This window comes from Patella vulgata, chromosome 6 (assembly GCF_932274485.2).
Source record: "Patella vulgata chromosome 6, xgPatVulg1.2, whole genome shotgun sequence".
Lineage (NCBI taxonomy): Eukaryota > Metazoa > Mollusca > Gastropoda > Patellidae > Patella > Patella vulgata.
In genome coordinates, this window is record NC_065884.2 from 26,137,447 (window position 1) to 26,154,797 (window position 17,351).

General features: G+C 35.7%; 1 protein-coding gene across 2 annotated transcripts in view; it reads left to right on the top strand.

The window, feature by feature from the left end:
* Positions 1-14,552, top strand: part of LOC126825095 (TWiK family of potassium channels protein 18) — a 72,358-nt gene extending 57,806 nt beyond the window's left edge. For both annotated transcript variants that reach the window (XM_050554576.2, XM_050554577.2), the window contains exon 3: positions 9,217-14,552. In XM_050554576.2, coding sequence (XP_050410533.2) covers positions 9,217-9,890 — 674 coding nt within the window. In that variant the 3' untranslated portion in view covers positions 9,891-14,552. The remainder of the gene's footprint in view (positions 1-9,216) is intronic.
* The last annotated feature ends 2,799 nt before the right edge of the window (positions 14,553-17,351 follow it).

Below are 17,351 nucleotides of genomic sequence, written 5' to 3' on the forward strand. Positions count from 1 at the left end.
TCTATGTTTAGTAATTAGGTTACTGTCGGACAGCGACACATTTCTTTCGGCATAACAAAGAAGATTTTTCTTTCTCTAAAGTACGTAATAATGAATGTGCTAGGAAATAATTGATAGATTCAAAGCGCCATAGAAACATACTTTCCAGTGATGTATAACACGATAACAGGGATTTCGTATTAAGACCCGTATTTTAACATTTTAAACCTTCGCCACAGCCCCACACCCTCTCTCTAAATTGTAGTACAGGCTAATTAAATTTAATCCATTCAAAAAAAAAAGAAAATAAAAAAATCATTGTGCCCAACAAAAAATGAATATACATGTACTTAAAGAGAGGAATGAGTATCCATGAACGTGCTTTATACTGATATGTAAAATGATATCTGGAATTTCGTATTATGACCCGTATTTGGACATTGCATACCCCCCCCCCCCTTTCACGTTATCATGGTAATATAGTTTAGTACCATCCAAATTTGATCGTGATATCTATATTTGCATATCATAGTTAGTGCTCTACGAAAGATGCTATGTAGAAAGCGTGAAGGACAAATGAGATGTGGCAGGGCGCAAATGTAAAATGTAATGAGAGAAATGTAAAATGTAGACACTTCAAAAAACAGCCTTTCCAATAAAACATTTGTCATTTGACATATATAACATTTGACTTTTTTACATTTAAATTTGGCTTTAGAGGTATTTTGACTTTATCATTACCTGTATTAGGACTTTGTACATTGTATTTTTTACATATAATCAATGGAAAAGACTTTTTAGCAGAGCATTTAATATTGGCAGCAATGCCCTTCCATAATATGAGCTTTCTATTACATGTATTTATGAGATAATCAAGCATGGCATTGAATGATCAAAATATTAAAACAAAAGAATCGAAAATCCTAAAATCGCTAAACATATCATTGGATATTTTCGTACATGAACTTTAAATTCAGTATAGTGTCAACATATACTAGAATATATAGACTTACTTTTATTTATGAAATAATCATATCAATGTATAACTCAATATACTAGAACGAATGGACTAATAAAATGGAGTTTAACGTACTGTGGAGTGTGTTATGGGAAAATTTTTGGCCGAACAACAATTTAATTCCAACAGTCAAGGGTTATTTTACGAGTATTCCAACGTGTATATGAGTATTACGCCACAGACCTCCATATGACTCTACAGTTAGCCACAGCTGTAATTTTACTCCTTCCTTTAAACATTTAATGCGGTAATATATGTCATGTTTAATATCAATCTTTATAACATTGTGGCGGCTTACGTTTCTTGTAATTTGACATATTACTCTTAAAATTAATGAAGCTAGAAACTACATTTATTGGTCTCATTATAGAAAAAAAATAATAAAGAACATCGTTTTATGTATAATTGTGTTAAATCCCAGTTATCTTTATTTTTTAAGCACAGGGTTTGCTATTAGAATAAATTACAATAGTTGTATAGCCTTCCTTTCCCTAATTGATTCCCTCTTCATTAGCACCCGATTAGATTTTATTACATACTTCGAGAAGGTAATTGTTGAGTAATAAAACCTTCTAGTAGTTTATCGAGGGCTGGCCGTCCTTACCGCGCGGTACAAATAAAACCTTCTAGTAGTTTATCTAGGTTCGGGTGTTTCCGGAGTCCAAAATGGCCGCTTTATATAAATGAGAATTTTGGGGATAACTAACCCGAACCCTAACCCTTTTTAAAAGACTGAACTTGGGTCTAATTTAGTTTTTACTTCTCTTAAAAGGGTTAGGGTTAGGGTTCGGGTTAGTATTCCCCTAAATACTCATTTGTATAAAGCGGCCATTTTGGTATGAGTTCTGGCTTGTTCTGGAATTTGTTGCTTCTAGTGGTGATAATATTTGTACCGTGCGGTAAGGACGGCCAGCCCTCGATAAACTACTAGAAGGTTTTATTACTCAACAAATACCTTCTCGAAGTATGTAAATAAAATCTAATCGGGTGTCATTAGCCTAGTAGGATCAGAAAAAGTAGGACGTTAAACACCATTTCATTTCATTTCCCTAATTGATTAGGATTACACTGTACTTTAATTTAGCACTATTGAGTTTCAATCGCCTATAGCTACAAGGTTATTTTATTTTACACGCGTCTAATCCGTCTATATGCCCCTTGGGTTAGCAGCAGTTTCTGTTTTTTGGGTTTTTTTTTTTAATTTGGTTTTTTTTTTAGTTTCAGCCTTCAAACAAATGTCATTTGCTATGATTTACTCCCTTAATAATTTTACAGTACAATAGAGAAGTTTATGGTGCTATACAAATTAGCTTTATTGGTATCATTAAAGGAAATATAATATTGTAATATTTATCTTTTATTCATGGTGTTTGAAATTTGAATAAACTGCAATTATCGTTTTACTTCCACAGACCGATACTTAGGCCAAAATTTAAATGCACTCAATCAATAAGCCGGTCCTTGAAATATCGTCGAATGGTTGTTGAGTAGAAATGACACGAGGGAATTGTGTAATCGCTTGTAGATACTTAGCTGTTACATTGAAAAAATATCAATTCTTATGTACACGAAATAAAGTATTTAGACAAGAATCAATGTACCCAACCTGTACGTCAATCCTTGTTGAGCGGAGGAAATGACACGCCGTTACATCGAATGGTTGTTGAGTTGATATGACACGTACTAGTAGTTCTTTTACATTTATCGATTGTTGAGAAGCAATGACACGTACTTATGGTCCAATTACACCAAATGGTTGTTGAGCTGACACGTACTTATGGTCAGATCACATCGAATGATTTCTGAGTGGAAATGACACATACTGGTTGTCCAATTAAATCAAATGGTTGTTGGGCGGAAATGACATGCACTAGTGGTCCAGTCCAGTTAAATCGAATGGTTGTTTAGCGTAAATGGCACCTACTTGTGGTTCAGCTGCATCAAATAGTTGTTGAGCGGCAGTTAGGGATAATCAAGAATCCGGTTTCAGATATTTAGCTATTACATTGCACCAGATGTAAACAGTATTTGTGAAATCGGAAGCTTTGAAAGTCTTAGTTTCATGTGTATACGAATGAAGCTGTTTCGAAATGTCAATAAGTTTGCATTAAAATGCGTTTTAGTTTGCTGAGGGGTGTTTGAAGTAGTACGAGAAGCTTTTTGAAAATTCGAAACGAAAAATGAGTACGTGTCAAACAAAACATAATTTCTGGTTTTGAAAGATAAAAGTAAATACAACTGTAGGAATTTAAAAATATTATCATACATAAAATATATTGTACAGATAAATCATGAATCTAGAAAATATTATGACTGTACACATCTTTAAAGTGATTGATATTATGTCACACTGGAATGTCAATAGAAAATGGTTTTAAACACCTGTCAATGAAATGTCAAAGTGGCATACGTTATTTTCACATATTTCTTTTTACTTTGAATTACATTTGGATTTTAATATAGACAAATATGAAGGAAGGATTGTAGTGCTTATATCGATCAAATTTTCATAAGAAAATATACTGTGGGCTCGTATATAAAGATATAAAGTCTTTGTCTCCATTTGTGGAGTTTGAATATGATATTTACTTCCAGAAAAATTACTTTCGTGCACATGATAGCCAATTACAGACAAATTGTTTAGGATTTTGAAGATTATACCACAATAAATAAGCTCCATACTTTCCTGGCGACGTAGATGTAAGCGGATATAAAAAGAAGACGATACAATAGTCGTGATCTCAAATCGTCATGAACGATTTTCTTTTCTGTTTCATGTTTATTTGAATTATAATCCTTTAAACCGGTCGTACACTGATTCAAATGGAAGCTATAAAGTTTCTTGTTTATCAAGTACTACCCGCAAATTGGAGACGGTAATCGCATACAGTGCCGTGTGTAGGATTTTAAAAGTGGGGGTGCAGCAGCACGTATGTGATATAAGAAAGTTTGGATCAGGGCAAACGAACCCATTGGCGTGTGGGCGCCTTTAAAACCGATCGACTGATCAGTGCCTTAAGAGCATCACTGGGTGATCATAATAGTGTATTATTTTATAATTGAAAGATTGTCAAATAATTTTTGGTTTTTTTTGGATGGGGTGGGGGCGCAATTTCTTGGGGCGACTTATTTTTCTGGGGGTGCAATGTACCCCCTGCACCCCCGCTAGATACGGCCGTGATCGCATACTATCATACAAAACATATCGGAAAAATCACGTTTCAAAATGGCGGCGTACAAAGTTAGTGTAATGGGACAACTTTTAATTTTATACAATTAACGCCCTTCAGCCCATATAGCAATAAACTCAGATTCGGTAACTTCACACGATATGATTGTTCAAATGCAATCGCGTTTAGGTAAGCGATAAACGCTAAATTTTGTTTAACGTTATTTTTTAGCTAAACTATTTTTGACTTTTTTTTTATCGCTGCACATTGATACGACAAACAGTAGCTACACCATTCTTTTTTCTGATTCGTGTTTATTTGAATCAAGATGCAGGACCCATTGTGTAGTATCGTCGAATTTTCGATTTCCTCCAATTGCTAGAAAGATCCCGGCGAGCAAGCGAATTATTGAGATAAAGATATACAAGGTGTATAGACCCGAAATGGCCTTATTTGTGTTGATCTCCAGACTTAATCAAAATCGGTTACAAACTTCAAATAGTTGTTAAGATAGGGTAAACGGGACATGTCTTGACTGTAAAGTTGATATGTCAAAGTTACGAGTTCTCGTCGAAATAAATATTTTTACAAATTCGGTTTTCAGATTCAGTAATGAACGCTTTCTATATCCGGTTGATTTCAAACCTTTTATACTTACTAGTAATATATATTATGATTAGAATAGACCTGTCAAAGTTTAACAAGGTCACCATTGCCAATTTCCTTTTCTTTTACAGATTCTAGCTAATTCTGGCTAATGAACACTTTATTTAAGCAACTCAAACTTCAGATTTATTGGCAGAATAAGGCGGGGTATAAAACTGATCTTCACGAATATAGTTGAAATTTTTCATTGATATTTATTTTTTAATTAAATTGTTTCCAAAATCTCCTTTTCAAATTTGATGTACTTATTGGACGTGTTGGACGAAGCATCTATTAGTCTAAACAATATTTAATTACATAAACTGACTGATCAACAGGTCAAGCCCTATATAAGTTCCCTCTAGGTCATTTTGGGACTAACATGTGGTTCAATTTTATTTCAATAATTCGCTTGCGAGTAAAGGTACTCCTTGTAACGTCCAACCGGGGAATCGAAACCATGCCAGTTGACTCAATGACAGGCCTTATGACACAACGCGCACGCGCTAACCATTCAGCTCCCCACCGCCTTCCAGTAGAAGCATCTATTGCATTATGCTACTCTCTCATGCACTGTAGCGAATAGGAAATTTGGAATTTGCCGAAAATGATAACATTGGTTTGGGAAAATACGGACAAGGGTGAGGCCTTGCAAATGTTTATTAATGCTTGCGAATTTCTTACGAATAATCTTGTGAAGCTTGCGAACGCCTTGTGACTGAAACTAATACACAAGGCATGCTTAGCGAGTTGCATATATAAACCATTTGACCACACTTACGATGAATTACGAATGCAATTCACCACCTATTCGCAATGATTGCCAGATATTGCGACTATTGGGAACATGCTCCTAAAATTCACCAGGATAGGATATTTTTATTGCTTTCGCAATGTTTTCGAATATTGTTCGCTTGGCATTTGTAGTGATCGTAAGACGTTTGTAAGAATTTGCAAGGATTCGTAACTGGCCTTACCAGTTTTGTTTTGTTTTTTTGGGTTTTTTTGTTTGGTTTTTTGTTTTTTGAAACGACGTACCGAATCACCTTCTTTATAAACGGGTTATGGGTCTTTTTTATGAACATCTAATAACGATGCAGTAATGTAATCATCAGTGACATAATCATGGATTACAGGCTTTAGGGTCACGGCAAATTATATACTCTTCATCATTTTTTTTATTTGAACCGGATGGTTGTTTACATAAATCTTACTTGTTTTTAATGTCATTATGTAAGGATAAAATAAATTCATTATTGGTTTCAAATGTAGGTTCACTAATTTTTGCCGAAATTTGTTTTCGCTTGATTGCACTAAGAAACATGAGTATAACAACTTCGCAAGCTTTTCGTAGGAAACCCAAATCTAAGGCCTTTAAAATCCCGTGGTTTTCGGTTTAAAATCAGTTCCACATGTAAAACACTCAACGAACCAAGTGATGCCACATCTGACTGAAGACCAATTCAACAACGCTATCGGTCGGTTACCGGCAAGTGAATACCAGACAGATGTAGCCAGGCTGATGAATGTTTCCCAGAGTACCATTTCTCGCCTTTGGGATAGGTACCGACAGCGAAGTTCAACACGTGACAGCCCAAGTTCAGGCCAAACAAGAATGACCAGGAATACCCTGGATCGTCACATTTGGTTACGTTATTTGCGGGAACGGTTCACAATAGCGAACTCTACTGCTGCAGCAATTCCTGGACGGCGTAGGATCTCAGACCAGACAGTCCATAGTTACATTCTATATTTCATTGGTATCATCAATTGTGTGTTTTCTTGACATTTCTACTATTATTTTACTATCAACTGCCACTCTTACTATTAACTATATGTTTCACTGTAATCTTCAGTTTGTTTCACATTTTTGCATGTTTTACTGTAATTATCTTAACCACTTATGCGCTGTCCAATAATTATAGCCACCATCATCAATTTCGGTGCTATTGATAATTACGCATTTTGCATTAACTTATTTTTTATGAAATTTCGGTTCATTGAATTATGGGAGGTTGGTTGTCCGAATTGTTAGCGCGTACGCGTTTTATCATAAGGTCTGTCATTGAGTCAACTGGCGTAGTTTTGATACCCCGGTTGTACGTGACAAGGCGTAGGGTCGCCTGTCCAACCTCGCGGGTTTTCTCCGGTCCTTCGACTGCTAAAGACCCCTACGCGCAAGCGAATTATTGAAAAAAAATTAAACCATGTTAGTCCGGAAATGACATGGTTTGTGTCGAGTGGACGTTAAACCCCATTTCTCTTTCTATCTCTCTCTTGAAGAGATGAAACGCACACAGTTATTACCACTAAATACCAAACTCAATATCATTGTAAAGGACGTTTGAAATACCCCTACTATTACTTAAATAGCATATTCTTGTCTAACAATTATTGGGAAATTAAAGTTGATTTTGTGGAAAGGAATCAGAAATTAAGCGCTTTAATTCGCCATGGTTTAATTTGAGTTATTGACTAACAATCAAGCAATGCAACCAAACAGGCAGTTTCTATATTAGTTCGATAATGATGACAGAAATTAGATGCTTTGTTATGTCTGATGTCTAATAATTCTAGCTTTTAACATAGGCGATTCTCATCAATATTTAAATTTAATTAGTCTAAAGATCCTCTGTTTATTATAAGTTAATTACTTAATTGTTGTTATTACTTCTAGAATCATCCTGTGTGTCGCCAAAACATCGTAATTCTGTGTGTCTGGTCAATTAAAATGATGGTTTTAGAATGATTTAATTCTCGGGAGTTTCCAGCATGTATGCCATTAAATAATGTACTGATTTATGTAATCACACGCCAAAAGAGTCATGTCCTATTAGCTCTATGTCCTTTCATTCAGATAAAAGATTATTTACAAAATACCACATAGATTTTAAGCTCTATAAAACTCCCTAAAATGACACCGGATCTTCCAAGAAGCGTTAGCATGGCCTACCACATGCATAAGTCTGATAATGATTCATTAAATATATGTTTAGAAATACATTTTGATTTCAGTGCTCACATTCGGATTGAGGTTAAACTCGTGTGATAGTAGCAGGCGATAAAAGCCTGCTACTAATGGGTGTACAAGATGTTTATTGTCTGTAAAGGACAAACAATCGGTAAATAACGCGTTTTAAAGATGAAGGGGACTAAATGAACTCCAGTGCCTGCAAGATGGCCTGGAGCTCAGCAGTAAATATGGAAACAGCAGGTGCAAGCCTAACGGAAATGATTCCAGATGGCGTGACGGTAGCCGAAGCTACCCTATCGCATCTTTGGAACCATCTGTGTAAATGGGAGCATAATTCTTGATAGAGACTGAAACACCACGGAACTAGTATCTTTCTGTTTGTTTTTTGTTCGATCTAAATCGAACCATGGAACTAGTATCTTTCTGTTTGTTTTTTGTTCGATCTAAATCGATTTTGGTAACATTTGGCGAGAGGCATTGGGGTCATAAGAGGAGGGCCCTATCCATATCCAGTATGCCTTTACCTTCAACCTTAAATTACTTTAAAACCTTATTTAATTAAAAGCGAACACATCTCTGTGGTACTATTGTATCTCCAAGATTGTTTTTCTTAAGTAAAATGTCCCTGTAATTAGAACCAAAATAGATTTCAAAAGATTCCAAAATAATTTTAATCGAAGGTTTCAAAACCCTACTGAGGCTAAAACATGTTGTTTAATATAAATATTAGAATGGTCGATTTTTAAACAAGATCACAAACACAGGAAATTTATAAAAAAAAAACCCTTTGTCATTGTCATTTAAATATTACTTCCAAAAATACATATTTTTGATTTAAACACGTTTTAATTTTATATTAACCAAAATAAACAACGATTTTATTATATTTTAGGTGAATAATAGTTGACAATTTTTCTGGACAAAACAGAAATGCAATTTTCTTCCAGATATAAACTAAACGTTTTGTGAAACACGAACCGTTAATTTGTAAATCCTGGTCGCAGTTGATAATTTATAAATGTCCCATTATAGCCGGAATTTTATTTTATTAAGCGTTTTAACATATATTTTTTTTAACTGTACACAAAGATGTTTATACACATGGTATGCACGTTCGAGATCAAGCTTAAATAATGATTAGCTTGGACATAATTACATCACGCTATTAATATTTCAATCATTACGTTCTTCTTAAAGACAATGAAGTGAAGCTTACAAGAAAACGTACCACCGTACTACGTCTATAGACCAGGAACCGAACATGACTTCATCGCTGCAATCTTGGAATTGTGACGTCATAATTCAAGATTTGCTGACTATGTAGCGTTACAAATTAAAATGCTACCGAAAACAAAAATTCCACATTGGTGGTACTACATAATTTATTTTACGATTGACTTATAACATAATTTCTATTCTCTATTTTCCAGGTTATGGACATATAGCACCTAAAACATTCTATGGACGTCTAGTCACTATATTTTACGCTTTGGTAGGCATACCATTAACATTACTATGTTTAGCCAATATGGGCAGCTTTCTCAGCACATGTTTCCGGTGTCTTTACAAGCACAGTTGTAACGCTCTCTTGTGGTTTTGTTGTCCGCAACACATGCGCAGAGATCGACCAAAAAGCAAGTCGAGAAGTAAATATTCACGCCGAAGAGAGCCACCTAGCGCCGAGGAAGATCCTCTACAGGATAAAGTTGATGATAATGGGGAAGTAATCGTTACTATAGAAAGAGAAACAGAACAAATCAAGGAAGAACCTGTTCGTGTTCCCATATTTATAAGTTTAATGATAATAGCCGGCTATATATTTGGGGGTGCTGTTATATTTTCCTTGTGGGAAGAAAAATGGGACTATCTGATAGGCTCTTATTTTTGTTTTGTAACACTGACTACGATAGGATTCGGCGATTTCGTTCCTGGAGCTAGTAGCGCCACCTGGGGTAATAAAGAGAAGAATATATTCTGTGTGTTTTATCTTGTGTTCGGACTGTCTCTTATAGCTATGTGTTTTAATTTGATGCAAGAGGAAGTGCGTGCTAAGTTCAGATGGCTCGGTCAAAAATTTGGAGTTATTGATAAACAGAAAACGTGAAAAATGACAGATTCCCATGTTAGGGTAATGACGTAATCTCATTCAGATTGGCAAATATCAAACGAAGTAAATGGTTTCAAATTTCCATTTGTTACATCGATGTGAAGGAATCAAACACTGAGTGAGGAAAAGTTGCATGTTCATTTCCCAATAACCCCAAGCAATGACACCTACAAGTAAATTGCCACAGAGGTTGTTCAGAGTAGTGAAATGAAACATAATAATATCAAATAACTGTGATTCGTGTGTGCGTGTTCAACTTCTAGGTTAAGATTAAATCCATTGATTTCTAAATTCTTTGCGTCCAACATTTTTTCAAAGCTGTTATAATCTTCAAAAGGAAGAAAAAAAATATGATGAAATTAAAGATTTTACTATCAAAAGTACAGAAAAATCTTTGAAGAACTGCAAACATCATGTGTAAGATATTTGACTCTTGTTCAGATTATCGAAAAACATTTGTTCTTTTAGTCTTTGACAAATGGGCACTCTATGTTGAATATTATTGCGTTTTAGGTTCCTGATAATGTACATCTGAATTTGTTAAAAACATTCAAGGTAATGACGAATTTTCTATATTTTATGGATTTAAAATAAAGACTAACATATAACTTCGATATCCAAACATCAATATTTACCCCTCCAACATTAGCATAGAAAGTATTGTGATCTATATATTCATAGGTAAAGGCAATCTAAGATTATCATTTCTGTCAACATCCATATTCGCCCGTCCGTCCATAATTGTCTTGTTAACATGGCCGAAGTTAAAAGAGTTCTTTCAAATTTGGTGTGAAGCATTTCCGTCATGGGAGGATGAACTTCATCGATATTCAGTGTTCTGTGACCTTACGTTCCGAACGATTTTTTTTTATATTTGGGGTCAAGCATTAGGACTGGGAATAACCGTTTTGCTTTTGAGATTTAGTGAGACGCGTTGGGATCGGAAAAGATGAACCTTGTTGATTTTCAGCAATCTAGGACTTCCTGTTCCAGAAATATATTATAAAATGTCCGGAAAAACTTGTGAACACAATACAGATTAGATTTCCCTTCGAGGCACAGCTATTGTGTTGGCGTATTTCCACGCATTGTAAAATCAAGGTCCATCTTGACTATTAAAGAAGCTGATATTATGTAGGGATACCAAACAAACAGTGATAAGAATATCCCTTTCTTGCATAGAACAATTTGTTTTTTACCAGGAATGTCAAATTCCAAACAAGCATGTATTTTTACATTATTAGACATATTCAATACACTTTTTTCAATTATATTACCACCATGCAGCTCTGGGTGGCGGTAGGGACACACAATTGATTCCACTATGCACAAATGGAAGACAAAAGGAGATGTCAAAAATGCAAAATGCTTATCGTTCCCAGATGTAACATTATCAACAATGTTATCAGCTTTCAGCAGTGCGCGGATGTTTGGCTAATCCAAACAGAAGTCATTGTACTAACATGACTAATGACTGATTGTCTGAACTTGAGGAGAAACTACAACAAAGACAGAGGAAGACCTTGCATTTGACATTGTTCTACTACACCTGGAAGAACATGTTTCGAGCTTGTATATTGGTGCATTTTTTGACTGCATTACAGCAGTGAGATGCCGAACTATCATACCTTATAGCATACCGGCAACATATGTGGCATGTATAAAGTCACTACTGTAGTTTATTTCCTATTCTTTGACAGATACTGACTACTATTTCTGCATGTTCTGAAACAAACATTTTATTAAACTGATATAGATGTTCACTTCATATCCTCTCCATGGGGAAATTATTGCACTTTTCCAGTCGGAAAATCAAACTAACCTACTTCCACTGGAGGCTGATATGTTGATTCTGCATCAGGCTATCACAGGGCCATCTATCAGCGATAAAATAAACTAACGATAGCACCGTTTGTGGCCAGCATGCAGTTAGAGATGAAAGTATATGTGCCCCCCCCCCCCAGATGACACCACTAAACACTGGCCACATATGTGGCCGCGATGCAAGAAAGGGATATAAAACATTCTTTTATTTTTGGAACAAGATCATTGACTAGTTGGTTAGATTTTATGGGGTCTTAAATATAATTACTTCAAGTTTCATCAAAATAGGATAAAAATGGTGACCCCTGGAGGATCCACAACCTAGGTATTACATACTTTTACACTATTTGCATACGGGGAGCGGCCATTTTGTCAGGTAGTTTCGATCCGATTTTCACAAAATTCGAAATCAACGGTTTTTTAAGTCAGATAAAAATTGAGACCCCGATTTTTCGTACAATCAGGAACAATAATCCATGATAATATCGAAGGGAACCGAAATCTTTGGGCTATAACCCTATATTTCACGTTTCGTCAAAATCGGATGAAAGTTGTGACCTGTAGAGTATCCACAAACAAATTTTGGACGGACGTCCGGACTTGCAGGGGCAACGACATAATACGTCCACCTGAAATTGTGAGCGTATGCTCAATGGTACCGATAATCAGGCGAAGTAAAGACGAATATGACACGATTTGACAAGATGCCCTCACGATAGCCCTGTGAAGGACATAATGGACACACGAATTCAAAACAAAAATGAATTTTTGCCAGCGCTCAATAAGTTGATGCCCTCACGAATGGCCCGATGTTTTTACGATCAGAGCCGAATTTGAACATTTACTCTATCGTGTGTCCATATAAAGTCAATTTTGGGACAGCGTGACGCCCGCTTAAAGAAAGTCTGGCCAGCTGTGGCCATGGTCGCCATTCCTTTCCCGAATTCGTAAGTTTGAATAAACCAATATTAGAACAAAACCGATCTAAAACAAACCCGGACGGAATCATAGATCAGCATAAAGTGGGTTGGGGCAGGAACTGTGTTAGTATCTAAAATTGCACAGCAGCAACTATAGAGAAACGGGTATAAGTCCTACTGTTCGGCTCCAACTGGGCTAATAAAGACGGGATTACAAAGTTTAGATATGCCCTGATATGTACTGCTGTTGCCACGTGGCAGTCGTGTATTCTGGATCTACCCCGATGTTAAGTGTGTCCTTTTCAGAGTGTTATGCATAAAGCAATCTTATCGCACGTTAATGAGTTGTGACTAATTGAAACAGTCACAGCCCAGTGCCATTTACACGTGACATTACGGCGCCTATGATAGAATTTGTATATTAATATTGGAAAGATAATATTTATCTAATTTGTCATATTTTGTAAATAAACTGTATATCTAAAATCTAAATTTTAATGCATTTTTAAGTCACTGAGAAATAGTTATATTGACATTGCACATTAATAAAAAGAAAACCTTTCCAGACAGTTAGTAGCTGGTGATTATTATGAACATATATACTCTTCAAAGAAAAAAAAAGAAACGCACAGTCCATTTTTCATCATTTTTTTTAAATGAACGGGACTGTTGTTTCAATAATTCTTACTTGGTTTTAATGTCATCACGTAAGGATAAAAGAAAGTCATTATTTGTTTTAAATGTAGGGCCACTAATTGTGTCTGGTCATACTTTTTGCCGAAATTCGCAAGCTTTTAAAATCCTAGGGTTCTCGGTTTCAAAATCAGTTGCATATGTAAAACACTCAACGAGTCAAGTGATGCCACATCTGAACGAAGACCAACGCAACAACGCTATTGGTCGGTTGCAAGCAGGTGAATCTCAGACAGATGTAGTCAGGTTGCTGAATAGTTCCAGATTACCATTTCTCGCCTTTGGGATAGGTACCGACAGCGAATTTCAATACGTGACCGCCCAAGCTCAGGCCCAACAAGTGTGACCCCACCTGCCCTGGATCGTCACATCCGGTTACGTCATTTGCGGAAACGGTTAACAACAGCGACCTCTACAGCAGCAGCAATTCCTGGACGGCGTAGGATCTCAGACTAGACAGTCAATAGACGCCTACGTGAAACCAAATTACGAGCCAGACGACCCGTTAGAGCTGTTGTTATAAAATACGCCGACACCGTCAAATCCGACTTCAGTGGGTTCAGACACACAGGGTATGGCCACAGCAACGCTGGAGAACAGTTTGGTTCAGCGACGACTCGCGGTTCCTTTTGCAACGAGGCGATGGTAGAGCGAGGGTATACCGACGACGAAATGTCACTATGCGTTTCTTTTTTTTTTTTCATTTTTTGAAGAGTATATAAGAACATTTATTTCCTGTATTTGGTGAATTAATTGTTATGTTTAAAGACCGCATAAATGGGCATATACATGTGGTACGTAGAGGTATGCACTTAAAGCCAGTGTTTATTTGGTTATTATAAAACTGACACAAATCTGTAAAGCACACATCATTACTATATCACTTGCACTTACGTTAATATTCCACAACTTAGCAATTGAAATTAAAACTACCATATTGTGCCATATTATTATATAATCTACCTTTCAATATAATTTGTAGGATTGAACATAGACTGTGATAATTATATAAAGTAGATATTGATTAATAATATGAAGTCATGTTTGAGGTATGATATTTTAAGTCATTTTCTTCAATTAAAAATCAAAATCATTTTTTCAATGACTTTACTAGTATCTTTAATTTGATATTGTCCTCACATTGCATCACCTTTCATTTAAATTGCATTTACCTAAAACATAATACATTATATTATCATTATTGTTATTGAATAAAGAGAAATTCACATACACGATTTTGCTTTTCTATCATTGGATATAATAATTGTGTAATACATGTACAATATATTCTGATATTAGAGTGTCGCCTACAAGTTTCGATATGCTGATAATTACACACATTTTAAAATGGTAAAATGTTAAATAGCACCCCCCCCCCCCCCAAAAAAAAAAAAAATATATATTCATCTAAATACATCCATAATTAATTGAGGTAAATTCACCCAAAATAGATAATATTGCGATACACAAGATAGGTTTATAAGGGACTGGGTGATACAGACTGCTACAAACAACTTATTTCCGGGCTGATGAAGACGAATTTCGGCAAGTGACAGCGCTTCACGTTTGATTTGTAATTAATAACGCTGTTAAATGACCAATTTAATTACATCGGAAGCTGAATAATGATCAAATAAGGTCTCGTTGGCAATAAAAACGACGGGTAGTGTTAGAACCAGTGAGTATTGTGAGATGTTAGCAGACGTAATGCCTTGAAGACGTGAAAACAAAGATGGCGGCTGAAATACCTTCTTATATACTATAATATATAGCCAAGCAGTAGTAAGAAGTTTTATTTTAATCCCTTCAAGTGCCTGTGTCCACAATCTACGTATTACATACTTTACACAAAGAGCGGCCATTTAGTCGGGCAGTTTCATTCCGATTTTCCCTAAATTCGAATTCAACCTTCCTTCAACAATCATGGGCCATAATCCAGGAAGTTACGTTCAGATATGCGCGATTATCAAACTGAACCAAAATCTTAGTGTGTAACGGCGATATATTCACACATTTTTTATTTTTTTTATATCGGATAAAAATTGTGACCACAAGCTAAAAACGCCAAAATTCAGGAAGTTACGATCTGATATGCGCCAATATCGAAAGGAACCAAGATCTTTGGATTATAAACATATAGTTCAAGTTTTTCATCAAAATCGGTTAACCAGCGGCTGCCAGGCATGATACGCCCACATTTTCGAGAGATGGATAGAAAACAAGCTAAAACGAAAGTGATTTTTCCTACAATCAAGGGCCATAATTCAGGAAATTACAATTCGATATGCGCAAATATCGAAAGGAACCAAGATCGTTGAGTTATAAACTTACATTTCAAGTTTCAACAAAATCGGATAAAAACTGTGACCTCTATAGGGTCCACAACCTTTATATACCATATTTTTACGCAATTTGAGAACGAGGGGCGGCCATTTTGTCTGTCAGTTTTGGGCCGATTTTTACGAAATTTGAACTCAGTCGTCCTTAGGGTGTAACGGTGATATAATAATACGTTTTTTTTAAATCGGATAAAAATTATGACCTCTATAGGGTCCACAAGCTAAAAACGCGATTTTTCGTACAATCAGGGGCCATAATTCAGTAAGTTATGGTCCGATATGCGCGAATATCGAAAGGAACCAAGATCTTTGGGTTATAAACTTACATTTCAAATTTCAACAAAATCGGATAAAAATTGTAACCTCTGATATACCATATTTTTACGCTATTTGAGAACGAAGGGCGGCCATTTTATCTGTCAGTTTTTGGCCGATTTTCACGAAATTCGAACTCAGTCGTTATTAGGGTGTAATGGTGATATAATAATATGATATTTTAAATCGGATAATAATTATGACCTCTATAGGGTCCACAAGCTAAAAACGTGATTTTTCGTACAATCAGGGGCCATAATTCAGGAAGTTACGTTCCTTATGCGCGAATATCGAAAGAAACCGAGATCTGTGGGTTATAAATTTACATTTCAAGTTTCAACAAAATCGGATAAAAATTGTGACCTCTACAGTGTTCACAAGCCAAAAATGTGATTTTTCGTACAATCAGGGGCCATAATCGAAAGGAACCGAGATCTTAGGGTGATAAACCTATATTTCAAGTTTCATTGAAATCGGATAAAAATTGTGACCTGTAGACTGTTCACAAACAATTGTGGACGGACGGACAGGGGCGACGACAATATACGTTCACATGAAAATGTGGGCGTATAAAAATTGTGACCTCTAGAGGTCCACAACCTTGATATACCAGTGTTTACACTATTTGCGTACGGGGGGTGGCCATTTTGTCTGATAGTTTTAGTCCGATTTTCACGAAATTCGAACTCAACCGACATTATGGTGTAACGGTGATATGTTCGAACGGTTTTTTAAATCGGATAATAATTGTGACCTCTAGAGGGACCACAAGCTAAAACGTAAAAGACTGGATAATATAGCCAATGACCTGATAACGTAAAAGACCGAATAATCTAGCCAATGACCTATTATTCTCAAATGTTGACAACCCATTCGTAAAATATTGTCTGAATCACAGAGATTAAGTGAAGACAAGTAAAACAAAATTTTGAACCGCAGAGAAAACGAAATAAAATAGGTTCTGTGTTTTAATTAGATTGGAACTTACTTAAAGGAGGCAAGTCTTAAACTCAGCATCATCCACAGTCTTCGACATTGCAAACAAGACTTATTGGTCAATTTAAATCAACATTGATGTTGTTATCTTACCGTGAAAAGTTGGGCTTCTGATATCCAATATTTAAGAGAAATTGAAGATTTTAAAATTGACACACGAATCGCGTGCCAGAATGCCTTCGAGCGCCATTTGTATTGAAGCGACTCGATGAACAAGGCTAAATGTAGCACAGGTGTAGACTGGAATAACCAGACGCCAAAGACTGGCATTCAATTTGGACTTTTCGCGTATTTCGCCGAAAATAACTGATTACAAATTACTGTAAAAAGAGAAACGATTGAATGTAAATCAGTTTATATACATTCATATT